Below are 15,430 nucleotides of genomic sequence, written 5' to 3' on the forward strand. Positions count from 1 at the left end.
TGGTTTTCTTTGCTAAGGTTTTTTTAATGAGGTAGTTCTTTGTGTGTTGCAAGCTTGGTCTTTGGTCCCCACAGCCCAAGCTTGAGGGGGAGTATTAGAGAGGAAGATGCAATGAGATTGATGGAGTTCAAAGAAGGCAAGCCATTCAACTAGGCTCATGAAGATTCAAGCTTAACCTCTGATTTCTCTACACTTAAGCTTGAGGGGGAGTATTGAACCAGATGAAGAAGTAACACATCCAGGAGTTTACTCGCCACTCTACATCAAGAATCAAATGTGCAAAGTCTGGGTTATTGGTCAAGACCTATCCGAGGTAGGGGTTACTACGGCAAGAGGAGAAGGAAAGAAGTTAAGACTCCCACAATGATCTAGAACCTTCTAATCTAGCCGTTGGAGGTGTAGAGAAGGAAAAATCACATAGTAGGAAAGTGTCTCTCTCTCTTTATGTCCCTATCTTATGTTTCCTTATTTGTAAAAGGGAGTTTCCCTAGCTAGCTCTCCTATTTAAGGGCGTAGCCTCATTGTAAAAGATATTCTATTGAAAACCTATTCTATGTGATACTCTATGTGTTTACACGAAATTCTCTCTCTCTAATCTCATCAAACTCTCAATCTCTTATGCTAATTCTAACAATCTTTGGTGTGAGAGAGCAGGAGAGAGCTGTTGCCTCTCACACTTATTCTTGAGTATACACAGCTTATATTGGCGTGTATAACTCCTTCTTTACCTTAAGAACACTCTCATTGAGTTGTATCTTAAAGACTTTACACATAAACACACAAATTCTGCTTTAAGTGTTCTTGTGAGTTTATATTGGAGTAGAGTGTATCTTGCAGTCCACTCTCTCCAAATTCCAACACTCACAAGTAGATAGCCTCCGCACCTACACATCAACCTCTTGTCATGCTACATAGAAGGGGGAAAAAATCATTTTTCTCCCCAGCCAATCAGATGTCAACACAAGCCTGATCCTTAGTGATCCTTAAACATCTAAAATAAGGATCGATCACTAGATAAATGTGTTTTTCTATTAATATGATTTATTTTAAACATAAACAACTCTTAAGATATTGCTAATAATCTTTGATGGAGTTGGTCTTAGACCATCTCCATTGAAGTTTCTTAACATGAATTTCTTATTTTAGAGAGAAAAATTAGTAATAAAAATTGTCTCGCTTGTGTGTCTTCCACAAATCCTTCAGATACACCTATCTCAGGTCTGTCCCAATGCAATGACAATTCCAACTTAAAAACTTTGATTTCGGGAGCACCACAATCCCCTTTTTTAAAATACGACTCCCTCCTCCAGAAGTGGAGCCATCTCTTGTTTTGTTAGTGTGCTTAGCCACATCCCTCTGTTTTTTATTCTCACCTGCAAATTTATAAGAAGAGATTTTAGCCAACAAACGTTTCCCAGAAGAAGCTATAGGTAAAACAACTTTCCTATTGCCACTAATTCCTCTTTTAGCATAAGGGCTAAGAGTCCACTCTTTAATACCATTCTGTTTCCCTAGACTAACCACCTTCATAGCCAAACTCACATCTTTCAAAATTGATTTTAAAGGATCAAAAACAAGACCCGTACCTTGCGTGTTAATAGCTCCCTCGCCAGAAATAGGAACCGACCCAATATCAATTTCATGATCAGCGTTATCTGTGGGAGCCTCCTCTTGGTATTCACCATCCTCAAGTAAGTCATCCATACTCTCTGAAAAATCTAAACCAACAGAATCCACTACACCATCCCCAGATGAGATATTCGTCGTGTCCAGCTCCATCTGAGGAACACCCTTCTCAGTAAACTGACTAGCATCATGATCATAGGTCAACAATTTCTTCTCACCAGAAGCTTGCTTGATCTTATACAAAGGCTTGGGCCAGACTGGTCTTCATCCCTTCCTACTTGGTCGGGGACCAAGGAACTGTCCCAAAGAAGCACCACCAACCCTTTGAGGTCCCCCTTGCCAACACCGTCACTAGACTCAGCCCAACTACTAGGATATTGTGACAGGATTCTCGATCCTTAGTTATTTCTATCTTATTATGCAATTTGGTTTTGGTTTTATAATTAGTCCCAGTTCAATGTTAGGTTTTTATTAACGGGTTTAATTATTGAGGGTTTGTGTTTGAGAACTCTATATATTGTACGGCCTGCAGCCGAAGCTTATTCATTCAATAAAATAATTATCATTCTTCTTTCATAAACTCTCGTTTACAAACTTCACGAACCCAAGTTCTTCAAGGTGATCTTTCTTTCCCTTTGATCATCTTCTAGTCTTGAGTATCCCCTAACTTTGAATTCAAAGAGGATTTCTAGTTTGGGACTTATCCTTATCTTTTCCGGTTTCATTGGTATCAGAGCTCTTCGCTTCTTGGACTGATGGAGACACGCCAGGCTTCAATAACAGAGATGAGCAAACAGCTAGATGAGCTGCGTTCCAACCAGTCAAAACAATCTGAAGAACAAACACGAGCTGTAGCTGAGATTCATACAAAACTCACAGATGAAATTGCAGACCTTAAATCGATGATGGTGAAATTTCTGGCCCAATCAACACAAGCACCACCACCGCACCAAGAAAACAGCTCTCTTCAATCAGGAGCTTCTCCTAGTTCGATTAGACCACAAGAGCTCCAAAATCAACACTCGCTCGAACAGAGCAACACACAAACAACTCCATCGGTCATGGATCATAATCAGCCACTACCCAACGGATTATCTTCACGCCTCACCAAGGTCGGATTCCCTATTTTTGACGGCTCAATGCTCCGGGAGTGGATTTACCGGTGTGAACAATTTTTTTCTTTGGACGGTACTCCTCCAGAATCGAAAGTTTGATTTGCTTCGATGCACATGGTGGGTAAAGCTTTGCAATGGCATCACAACTTCATGTCTGATCATTATGGTATTCACCCTCTTTGGCCTGAGTATGTTAGTGAGATATCTGCTCGTTTTGGTGAATTGTATGACGATCCTTTGTCGGAGTTAGTAAGCCTGAAGCAAGGTGGAGATACTGTGGAAATTTTTTGGGAGAAATTCGAATGTGCTATGACTCGGCTCTCGCTTACCAAAGCTCATGCTCTTAGCATATTTTTGACAAATTTAAACCCCCATTTGGCCTTAAACGCTCGCAAGTTCAAGGTTAAAACAGTGGCCGAAGCAGCTCGAATTGCTAAGCTTCATGAGTCGGAGTTGCTCCACACTCCTGGCAGATCATTCCGAGTTCCTTCTAATCCATATCCAAAATCTGGTTTTCAACAACCTAACAAGTACCCCAGCAACACACCATTGTTACCCACACCAGATTCAAACAGAAACTTTCACCAAAAGTTAACTTCTCCAAACCAGTCACATGAGAATAAGCCAGCACAAAAAGTTTCTTTTGAGGAGATGCAGGAGAGGAAACGCAAGGGATTGTGTATGTTTTGTGCAGAACCATTCACTCCGGGCCACCACCTAAAACATAAGAGAGGTCAGATACTCTATATGGAAGGTGACGAGGAGATCATGTCAACCGCCGATGAGGTAGAGGTAACCTTTGAGGGAGAAAGCGAGGGACATGATGATAAATATCCCACGATCTCAGTTAATGCTTTGAACGGCTCTACTACATTTAATTGTATGCGGTTGATAGGACAAAGTGGCAAGAGAAAGCTGAACATACTGATTGATCCAGGGAGCACCCACAATTTTCTTGACTTGAGCGTTGCCAAAATATTAGGTTGCAAGCTGAATGCAATCACGCCAATGCCAGTTGCAGCAGCTACGGGTAACTTGCTCTCTACATATAAATGTGCAGAATTTACTTGGAAAATGCAAGGTTATGATTTTGCAGCCGAGATACAGACTCTAAAATTGGATTGTAGTGATTTAGTGCTTGGTGTACAATGGCTTATTACTTTGGGACCCATATTGTGGGATTTTTCTAATCTTCGTATGGAGTTCAAGAGTGGAGGATTGAAGCATGTACTGCAAGGAGTTACGTCGTCGGGTTGCAAGACAATTAAGGGCCATAGTTTGAATAAGTTAATGCTACAAGGTCCACAAATTGCTCTTCTACAAGTCAGGGAGATCGATGATACTACCTCTATTCACCAGGAATTACAACCCGCAGCACTGTTTTCTCACATTGGAGCTGTTAGGACAGATTTGTGTGATGATGTTTCTTTATAGAAACTTCTCCACACTTATGCAGATATATTTGCTGAACCTACACATCTTCCTCCTTTCAGAGCAGGTTTTGACCACAAAATACCTCTAGAAGCTGGAGCTAATCCTGTGAATTTAAGGCCTTACCGATACTCCACTTTACAGAAAGACTCCATTGACAAGATGGTTCAAGAAATGCTTACACAAGGAATCATTCAATGCAGTTCCAGCCCATATGCTTCTCCTGTAGTATTGGTGAAAAAGAAAGACGGGTCTTGGCGACTTTGTGTTGATTACAGGGGATTGAACAAGCAGACAATAAAAGATAAATATCCAATTCCTCTCCTTGAAGACCTATTGGACAAGTTGGGTGGCGCAAAATTTTTTTCTAAGTTGGATTTGCGTGCTGGTTTTCATCAACTTAGAATGTCGCCAGATGATGTCCATAAGACAGCATTTAAAACTCATTCAGGTCATTATGAATATCTCGTAATGCCGTTTGGTTTAACAAATGCTCCATGTACATTTCAGGGACTCATGAACCATGTTTTCCAGCCTGTCATCAGAAAGTTTCTTCTTGTGTTTTTTGACGACATCTTAATCTATAGCCGCAGTTGGGAGGAACATTTGTGTCATTTGGAGGAAGTTTTCACAATTCTACGGCAACAGCAGCTCTATTTGAAACGTTCAAAGTGCACCTTTGGAGCAACCAAGATTGAATATTTGGGTCATTTTATCTCTTTTGATGGTGTTAGTACGGATCCTGCAAAAATTCATGCTGTGGAACAATGGCCAATTCCCGCTACACAGAAACAGTTACGTAGTTTCTTAGGCCTTGCAAACTATTACCGTCGCTTCATCCGCGGTTACAGCGTCATTGCTCGTCCCCTTACTAATTTACTACGTAAAGACGGGTTTTCATGGAATTCAGAAGCCGCTACAGCTTTTCAGTCTCTTAAAGCTGCTTTGATTTCATCACCTGTACTCGCTTTACCAGATTTTTCTCAAACGTTTGTGGTGGAAACCGATGCTTCTAACACTGGAATAGGAGCGGTGTTGATGCAGAATAATCATCCGATTGGTTATATTAGTAGAGCACTTGGTCCAAGACATCAATCTTTGTCTGTGCATGAGAAAGAGCTTCTTGCTGTGGTCCATGCTGTTCAGACATGGAATGCCTACCTGGCTCACAAACTCTTTATCATTAAGACTGATCAACGAAGTTTGAAATATCTCATGGAACAGAAGATTACAACTCCTTTCCAACACATGTAGTTATCAAAACTCATGGGGTACACTTTTGAAATCCACTACAAGCAAGGGAAAGAAAACGTTGCTGCCGATGCGTTGTCACGTGTCTCTGGTTCTCAGTTACTTCAGCTTACACTTTCTCAGGTACATCATGACTTTTATGAGAAATTGCAGTTATTGTGGGAAACGGATCCAACTCTCAAGCAGCTGATCATTGACTTGAAAGCTAAGCCTTCTTCTCACCCTGCATACTCTTTTATTAATGGTGAACTGCGTCGACAAGGAAAGTTAGTTGTGGGTAATGATCCAGAAATTAAACTACATATTTTCAAATGGCTCCACGACTCTGCTGTTGGTGGTCATTCAGGAAGAGATACTACTTTGCACAGAATCAAATCTTTGTTCTTTTGGCCTAAGCTGAGCTTGGAAGTCCAAAATTATGTCAGAAATTGTGGTGTATGTCAAAAAAATAAATATGACTTGGCTGCAAAACCCGGCTTGCTTCAGCCTCTACCTATTCCACATGGTGTTTGGGAGTCAGTAAGTTTAGACTTTGTTGAAGGCCTCCCTCCTTCTTCGGGCAAGCACTGCATATTAGTGGTTATTGACAGACTGAGTAAGAACGCTCATTTCTTGCCTTTATCTCATCCTTATACTGCTTTGGATATTGCTACGCTTTACTTGGACCAGGTTTTTCGCTTACATGGTATGCCTAAAGACATCACCAGTGATAGGGATCCAACATTTCTCAGTGAAGTATGGAAAGAAATGTTTCGGGTTCACGGTGTTGACCTCAATTATTCAACAGCTTACCATCCTCAGACTGATGGTCAAACTGAGGTCACCAACAAAACTTTGGAAACGTATTTACGGTGTATGGCATCTGATGCTCCTCACACATGGTGCACATGGCTCCCATTGGCTGAATGGTGGTACAATACCAATTATCATACCGCCATACGTTGTACACCGTTTGAGATTATTTATGGCCAGCCACCTCCACTTCACATGCCCTACCTTCCCGGTGAGAGTTCTTCGAAGGTCGTCGATCGCAGTCTGCAAAAACGTGAGGAAATCATTAACATGATGAAGTTTCACTTGCTTCGTGCCCAGAACCGAATGAAACAATATGCTGATTCTCACCGGTCCTTGCGTGAATTTAAGATCGGTGATTCTGTGTACTTGAAACTCCAACCTTATCGCCAACAATCTCTTAAGGCTCGCAACATTCCTCACAAGCTTTCTCCACGGTTTTATGGTCCTTTCCTCATCACCGACCGTGTTGGTTCTCTTGCTTACAAGCTTGATTTGCCTCGTACCTCTGCCATCCATAATGTGTTTCACGTAAGTCAGCTTAAACTATGCCCCAACCCTCCACTTTCAGCTGCTACCCTTCCTCAATATCTTACAGACGTGGGGCTATCTAAAGAACCGGAGCGTATACTCGAAACAAAGATGGTTCAGCGACAGAACAAACCAGTGACGAAGGTTCTTGTGCAATGGAAAGGTTACACACAGGAACAAGCTACCTGGGAATTCTATTAAGACTTCATCGCCAAACATCCGGACTTTCATCCTTGAGGCCAAGGATATTCCGAAGGGGGGAGTATTGTGACAGGATTCTCGATCCTTAGTTATTTCTATCTTATTATGCAATTTGGTTTTGGTTTTATAATTAGTCTCGGTTCAATGTTAGGTTTTTATTAACGGGTTTAATTATTGAGGGTTTGTGTTTGAGAACTCTATATATTGTACGGCCTGCAGCCGAAGCTTATTCATTCAATAAAATTATTATCATTCTTCTTTCATAAACTCTCGTTTACAAACTTCACGAACCCAAGTTCTTCAAGGTGATCTTTCTTTCCCTTTGATCATCTTCTAGTCTTGAGTATCCCCTAACTTCGAATTCAAAGAGGATTTCTAGTTTGGGACTTATCCTTATCTTTTCCGGTTTCAGATATCCCCTATTTTGTTCCCAAGCTTGACCTTGACTCCCATCTTGTTGACGATAACCGGAACCACTCGACCCACTAGCACTAAGCTGTTGATGTCTCGTAATGTTGGAATCTTCATTTTCAAATTCAGAAGCCCGCTTAACAAATTTCCTTGGTTTTTCCCAACCTCCCTTATGATTCTTGACACCCTGTTTAGTTGTAAGTTGCTGCCTCTGAACACCCCCTTCTATCAGATTGAACCGCAAAGCCACGACTACCATCAGCTTGACTCAACTCCGGGCATACGTTCATATCATGAGTCAACCAGAAGCAATGCCTACAGAATCCTTTCAACTTCTCATACTCAATAGTAACCACCACCTCATCACCAGTATCAAAGGGAACCACCATTTTGAAGAGAATAAGATTAAAACCATTAACAGTTGCACAAATACTCCCTGTCTCCTCATCTATCTTCCGGATTAAGCCCACCTTTTTCCCAATCGCCTCTAGCGCTGCTATCTCCCATAAATGCATAGGAATACCAACAACTAAATTGAGTCCAAACTTTGATCGTGATCTAAATATCTCTGGAAAAAAAATTTCAACTTAGATCTCCCCTAAATGAGAAATTGTCACATCTATTTCTCAATTAATCTGAGTTTAATCGGTTTATTTATAAACTGGATACCAAACCACCTAAATTTGATACTAAACCAAATTAAATCTGATCCAATCCAGAATTGATTCGATCCGACATCATCTTCTTCTTCTTCTCCACCATATTTTTCAAGCAACAAATAGAATTTTGATGAATTTGGTTTCAAAATTACAAAAGTACATTGGGTAAATTCATTGTAACCGCGTTGGATAATTATGAATCTTTGCAGCTCCAACCTAATTAATCAAGGTCAAGACTCAAGAGTTACTGATTTTAAAAATTGGATTTTGTTTTTTTAACCATAAAGGACAAGATTTTGGATTCATATATACTCTATGGATTCTTGGGAAATTGCAGCTATAAACTTTGTGGAGTTGTCTTGGCTAATCAAATATGTTATAATATATATATATATATATATATGAAAAATACTTAGGTTCTGATAGAGAGCGGAAGCTTAATTAACGGACGAGAACACATGATTTCTGGAGAACTTGGATTCACGAACAGATCTTGCTTAGAACGCCGAGACTTGAAAAAGAAGCAATAGGGATATGGTCGAGATCAGTTTCCGAGAACGATATCGACGTAGTTTTGCAAGTACTCCTGCAGGGCTTGAATACAAGCTCTTAGGGTTGAGAGTCCTCCTCTCTAGGATTTACGCAAAGCTATGGTAAAACTTATTTATTCAATAATCAATAATTCCCTTTACAATAATGAGTCACGTCTCTTTAAATAAGAGGAAGAGGATGAAAACCCTAACCGAAAGAAGAAGCAAACAAATACAAGCCTAAATATACATTAAGCCCATAAGAAACAAAACCTAAATAATGAATAAGCTCAAACGTGATGACCGTCACGTTTGCGTCGAAGATGCTAAAACAACCGGACCCGTTTTTTTTAAAAATAAGTACAATACATAATTAAGCATCTCATACTACTTAATTAAACCACCCAAACCACAATTCCTCATTAAACCGATAACAACCAATATGCACAGCGGAAACATACCAACATACAGAACCAACACATCATCAATGCAATAACATTCCTAAGCATTCTATCCATCAACCTAGCATAACTCTATCCAAGGTTCCAACATAAACAATATAACAAAGTCCAACAACACACAACCGAGACCCTAGATCATCCTCCTCCTCATCGCCATGATTCCACACTACACAATACCTACACCACAAACACAATGAGATGCATGAGTATTACCAGAAATACCCAGTGAGACGATCCTCCCATCTACGAGCTATACACACAACCAAATCAAGAGTACAACCACAAATAAAACATAACAAACCAGACATTGAACAGAACATCCAATAACACATTCATCACACCTACACAACTTCACACAAAACAAGTTATACAACCCAATCGCTTAGATAAGCTCATGGTCACGCACTCACCTTATCAAACTGATTATAACAACGAATATAACCAGTTGAGACTCTCCTAACGTCTGAAACAGCCCAGCAATTCCCTACAACAAACCACACAACCAAAAACGACTTATAGCGAAACTGGACAGAAACATTAGAAAAGAACAGTCTTAAAGACGAAACCCTAAAATAAAAACCAACCGTTAACTATCAAATCCCTCCGGTGAAAAGCTAGTCCGAGACGTCACGAAGCTTCCCACATAATCTCGTGCCGATCAGAAACCAGGCGAGACCACGATCTCAGTTACAATCCCCGATGGTTCTAACTCGCGTCTGAGAAAACGTGTCTCACGAAACTGCACATAACTCATCGAGTTTAAATCCAAATCCACTTCTGTAAAAAGTAGAATGACGATGAAAGGCTTGAGAATAACACTACCAAATTTCGTTACCTTTGACAACGATTTGATATATCGAAACTGTTTCTTCCCAAACCCTAACGATTCTGCTCCTTCTCCTTTAATCTCCTTCATACCACAATAGGCTCTCTCCTCTCTCTATATCTCTTTCTTTCTCTCAACACAAGTATTGAATAACAGCCACGACCAAATAGAGAGAAGAGGCGTCCATTTCATTATAAATATATCACTTAGGGTTTCCCAAAACCTGCTCTAAACCGGGTGAACTTAAACCAAACCGGGCAATTTCATGATTTCACATAAATTGATCGGTTCTTCCACTTTTCTTTGGGACACGGGCGTTACAATTCTCCCCCTCTAACAAAAGATTCGTCCTCAAATCTGAGAACATTGTCCCTCCACCAAGGACCTCCGTGCAACCGTCACTACGGCCTGCACATTCCCCGACCGGACTGAATACCGTCAGTAAAGGTTTTCCGTGCAACTGTCGCAACAGCCCGCACATCCATATGACCCAACGGTCCACATAACCCTGGCCCCACTAGTCAAGACAACCCAAAACACGAGATCAATCCCGACCTCCGAGGTATACATCCAGTCACTACGCTCATAACCACGTTCTAGACATTGTTTGCTCTCTCACTCATACATTCTTAGGTCGCAACCTTCGAACTGCACCGCCTGCACTCTCAGACCGTCGTCCTCGAGCCATACCGTCTCACTCTCGGATCGTCACCCTCGAGATTTCGGTACCAGGGGAACTACTCATCCCCTCCGGGGAACTAATCATCCCCTAGGAGAACTAATCATCTCCTCTGCCGCCCTCAGGGTCGCAACCCGTCAAGCCCGCGGTGCACCAGGGGAACTAATCATCCCCTCAGGAGAACTAATCATCTCCACAGGAGAACTAATCATCTCCTCTGGAGAACTAATCATCTCCACGTGAGCAAACAAGTCCTAACGTCAATAAGCATCTCCCGACGGGAACTACCTCATGTGATTCACGTAAAACATCGCAATGCTCTACCAATCACCATATTCTCTCACCAGAATATCACCACCACCATGACCACTCTTCAGGCCAACTCAAAACATCTCAACCATTTGGGTGTTTGCACACGCCCTTTCCATAAATAGACAAGTTCTAACTATTCATAGAACTTTCTATTTATTTGCAATCGCACTTTCCGTAAATAGGCAAGCTTTAACTATTCATAAAACTTCTCATTTTTAGAACCCGCACATCTCGTAGCACCGTAACACCACCAATCAAAAATCTTTGAGAACCAATCATCTCATCTGTGACCACTCTTCAGGTCAACCTCCGAACATCCCTGCCACTCCAGACATTCCACACCTCCTTTCCAAAAATAAGCAAGTCCGAACTAATCATAAAACCTTCTATTTATGGAAACTTTCCTTTAATGGATCTTTCTATTTTCATTTCGCCACGGCACTTTCCATAATTAGCAAAGCTCTGACCCCATAACACTTTCATATTTAGTAGCTTCCTAAATTTTCCATTTATGGAACTCCCGAGCGATTTTTTTTTTCTACAAGATCCATAAAGCACAAAAACCAAAGAACTCCATTTTATTAAAACCTCAAATGAAATAATCGTTTACAACCCCAAACGAAAAGACATAACTGAATTAAAAAGAAATATAAGCCAAACTAAACTCCGGGATTGGTGCCCCGCCCTTCCTTCGGCTGCACCCCTCCCACTGTCAACTGCTGCAACCTTGGACATTGAGGCCTGATATGTCCCACCTCCTTGCAGTAGAAGCACACTCGAATGTTCCCTTGCGTGCCGCTCCTCTTGGGACAGCTTGCCAACCTGTGATCTGTGCTCCCGCACCCATAGCATCCCTGACCGCCTTGGTTTGTCACTGACGTGCCCTCCCGCTTCCTCTTAAGCCCTTGCCCTGACCTGTTACCCTTGCTCGGAATGTTCTGCTCACATGTCTCCTCTATCTGAACAGTTGGAGCTACCGCCACTGACTGTACCCGGATATCCTCCTCAATCTCTGCTGCAGTCTCAACCAGCTTTGCACGCGTAGCATAACTCCGCCCTCTACAGTGAACCCTCAAGTCATCACGTAGAGCCCTCAAAAACCTCATGATCTGAGCCTCCTCAGACTCCAAAGCCCGACCCCCATTACAAAGAGTCGACTGAACTCCAAATCCAGCTCCCGCACTGACCGTGTCCCCTGAGACAACTGGAGGAACTGCACCTCCAACCGATCCAATGCCTCTCTAGGAAAATACTTGCGGTTGAACTCCAAGACGAAGTCAGCCCAAGTCATCTCCCGCTGCACCCTCCTAGCAGCCACAGATCTCCACCACAACTCAGCATCACCACTCAAAAAGTAGACCCCTATGTCCACCCAAAACTCCTCAGGACATCTCAGAGTATGGAAGTTACGTTCCACTCTCGTCTTCCACGCATCCGCAGCAGTAGGATCTACACCTCTCGAAAACTGCTCAGTACGCAACCTACCCATCTCTGTCAACATGCTGAGATAACGAGCATGGACCCCCGCATCCGCAGCCACTGGCTGCCGCTCCTCCGCCACCACTGGTGGCACTACCTGAGCCTGAGCCGGTACCACTGGTGGTAACCGCGCCAACACCTCTGCTAGCATAGCCGCAAAGTCAGTACCAGGGACTCCACCCGCTGGGACTCCCACACCTGGGACCCTAGCATCACCGGCCACTGGAGCATCTACACCGCCCCCTCCTGCCACACTCACAGAATCCCCCGGAACACTCTGCGACTCGCCCGCACCCTCAACTGTCACACTCTGGTCCTCGGTCTCACTAACCTCTGGGACTCTGCCCCTACCACGACCACGTCCGCGACCACGACCACGTCCGCGTCCACGACCACGACCAGCAACAGCACCCTCTCTAACCATCTGCACTACCATGAACAAAAGACTAAGCAAACAATTCAAAACCGCACACAAACTCACAACTTACCGTGGAATCTCATTGAAGGCTCGAAGAGGATGATACTAGGACTCCATACCACAAACAAATTGACTAACTACTCATAATCAATTTCCATCTCACAACAACATGTATCAAGCAACAGGAAAATATTCACCCAATTAAATTCCTAACCACTCTAACCATCCACTTAACCATCCTAGAACCGTAAAGGCTCTGATACCAAATTAAAACAACCGGACCCGTTTTTTTTAAAAAATAAGTACAATAGATAATTAAGCATCTCATACTACTTAATTAAACCACCCAAACCAAAATTCCTCATTAAACCGATAACAACCAATATGCACAGCGGAAACATACCAACATACAGAACCAAACACATCATCAATGCAATAACATTCCTAAGCATTCTATCCATCAACCTAGCATAACTCTATCCAAGGTTCCAACATAAACAATATAACAAAGTCCAACAACACACAACCGAGACCCTAGATCATCCTCTTCCTCATCGCCATGATTCCACACTACACAATACCTGCACCACAAACACAATGAGATGCGTGAGTATTACCAGAAATACCCAGTGAGACGATCCTCCCATCTACGAGCTATACACACAAGCAAATCAAGAGTACAACCACAAATAAAACATAACAAACCAGACATTGAACAGAACATCCAATAACACATTCATCACACCTACACAACTTCACACAAAACAAGTTATACAACCCAATCGCTTAGATAAGCTCATGGTCACGCACTCACCTTATCAAACTGATTATAACAACGAATATAACCAGTTGAGACTCTCCTAACGTCTGAAACAGCCCAGCAATTCCCTACAATAAGCCACACAACCAAAAACGACTTATAGCGAAACTGGACAGAAACATTAGAAAAGAACAGTCTTAAAGACGAAACCCTAAAATAAAAACCAACCGTTAACTATCAAATCCCTCCGGTGAAAAGCTAGTCCGAGACGTCACGAAGCTTTCCACATAATCTCGTGCCGATCAGAAACCAGGCGAGACCACGATCTCAGTTACAATCCCCGATGGTTCTAACTCGCGTCTGAGAAAACGTGTCTCACGAAACTGCACATAACTCATCGAGTTTAAATCCAAATCCACTTCTGTAAAAAGGAGAATGACGATGAAAGGCTTGAGAATAACACTACCAAATTTCGTTACCTTTGACAACGATTTGATATATCGAAACTGTTTCTTCCCAAACCCTAACGATTCTGCTCATTCTCCTTTAATCTCCTTCACACCACAATAGGCTCTCTCCTCTCTCTATATCTCTTTCTTCCTCTTAACACAAGTATTGAATAACAGCCACGACCAAATAGAGAGAAGAGGCATCCATTTCATTATAAATATATCACTTAGGGTTTCTCAAAACCTGCTCTAAACCGGGTGAACTTAAACCAAACCGGGCAATTTCATGATTTCACATAAATTGATCGGTTCTTCCACTTTTCTTTGGGACACGGGCGTTACAGATGCGTTGCATCAGGTTCACTCCTAGAGTGGACACTTGTATTCACCTCCTCTCCTCTCAATGAATCAAAATCTTCTATCTAATATTTCATTTAAAAAATAAATTAAAATCAAATTAAAAATTAATAAAAATTAAGGAAACAAATTATGTATACTTTTAATTAAGAAAAGTTAAATATTGGCTTGGTTTAAATTTTACAATTAACGAGGTTATATATCGGTTTGAGTTTATAAATGAAAATTATGGTTTATATTTTATAATTAGAACGAAATTATATGTCAGTTTGGATTTACAAATGAGGTGATTAGAGTTTAGATTATACAATTAAAACAAAATTATATGTCGTTTTGGGTTTACAAATGAGGTGGTTAGTATATAGATTTTACAATTAGAACAAAAGTTTTGGGTTTAGAAGTGAGGTTGTTAGGGTTTAGATTTTACCATCAACGAAATTATATTTTGGTTTGGGATTACAAATGAGGTGGTTAAGGTTTAGATTTTACAATTAGAACGAAATTATATATCGGTTTGGGTTTACAAATGAGGTGATTAGGGTTTAGATTTTACAATTAGAAGGGAATTATATATCGATTTGGTTTATAAAAGAGCGGTTTGAATTTTTTATTTTACACTGATGTATACAATTTGTTTCCTTATTCTATAAGGTGATGAATAAAGAGGTTCACTCCTATATATAGGGAGAGAGAATCGTGACTGCTGCCATTAGAGAGAGAGTGAGGAATCCTCCTCCGATACAGATATGTTCATCGAACGTAGAGGAGGGGGAGGAGTGTGATTTCGACGAGATTGAGGTTGGCGCTCATTAGCATGGAGCTAGCGATCGGCGAGCCAAAACATCTGGTACCGGTTTTGATGGTAAGCGGTTGAGAGATTGAGACTGAGTTATTTTGATTCGCCGACGATGATACTTGATTGAAACAGTAATCTTGGGGGATCCTGAAGCTGATGAAATTTGCTTTCAAGGGATGAAGATGAAGAAGAAGACAGTCGATGAGAGAGAAAAATTGGGTGAAGAAGAAGTTTGGTCTGTTTTGTAATTGGGTTTAAATCGGTTTACTTTTGGTTTAGTATTCTTTTAATTGGTTAAGATTTATTTGGTACATAATAAACGATTAAACCATTGTTTGTGGGAAAT

The 15,430-nt window shown here is 41.4% G+C and overlaps 1 protein-coding gene, 1 long non-coding RNA gene and 1 pseudogene across 3 annotated transcripts; 1 reads left to right on the forward strand and 2 right to left on the reverse strand.

Annotated features, from left to right (window-relative positions):
* The first annotated feature begins 1,433 nt into the window (after nucleotides 1-1,433).
* On the forward strand, nucleotides 1,434-7,214 carry LOC147945004 (uncharacterized; annotated as a pseudogene). Its single transcript, XR_015558047.1, has 2 exons — nucleotides 1,434-2,244; nucleotides 2,361-7,214. The product of XR_015558047.1 is annotated as an uncharacterized LOC147945004 (transcript).
* Nucleotides 7,215-8,668: 1,454 nt separating this feature from the next.
* Nucleotides 8,669-13,303, reverse strand: LOC147945005 (uncharacterized). The gene is made up of 4 exons (XM_087451578.1): nucleotides 9,844-13,303; nucleotides 9,593-9,747; nucleotides 9,419-9,492; nucleotides 8,669-9,185 (listed from the first exon to the last, which is right to left on the reverse strand). Exon 1 carries the CDS (start codon nucleotides 12,738-12,740, stop codon nucleotides 11,928-11,930), a length of 813 nt encoding a protein of 270 aa, XP_087307704.1. The 5' UTR covers nucleotides 12,741-13,303; the 3' UTR covers nucleotides 8,669-9,185; nucleotides 9,419-9,492; nucleotides 9,593-9,747; nucleotides 9,844-11,927.
* A 167-nt stretch (nucleotides 13,304-13,470) lies between these two features.
* LOC147945006 (uncharacterized) lies at nucleotides 13,471-14,116 on the reverse strand. The gene is made up of 3 exons (XR_015558048.1): nucleotides 13,962-14,116; nucleotides 13,711-13,865; nucleotides 13,471-13,610 (listed from the first exon to the last, which is right to left on the reverse strand). It is a non-coding gene; the product is annotated as an uncharacterized LOC147945006 (long non-coding RNA).
* Between the last annotated feature and the right edge of the window lie 1,314 nt (nucleotides 14,117-15,430).

The sequence above is a fragment of the Camelina sativa genome, chromosome 5 (genome assembly GCF_030686135.1).
Source record: "Camelina sativa cultivar CO46 ecotype springtype chromosome 5, ASM3068613v1".
In the NCBI taxonomy this organism is placed as follows: Eukaryota; Viridiplantae; Streptophyta; class Magnoliopsida; order Brassicales; family Brassicaceae; genus Camelina; species Camelina sativa.

Coding starts and splice junctions, on each gene's coding strand:
- LOC147945005 (XM_087451578.1), bottom strand. CDS start 12,740: ATGGTAGTGCAGATGGTTAGAGAGGGTGCTGTTGCTGGTCGTGGTCGT.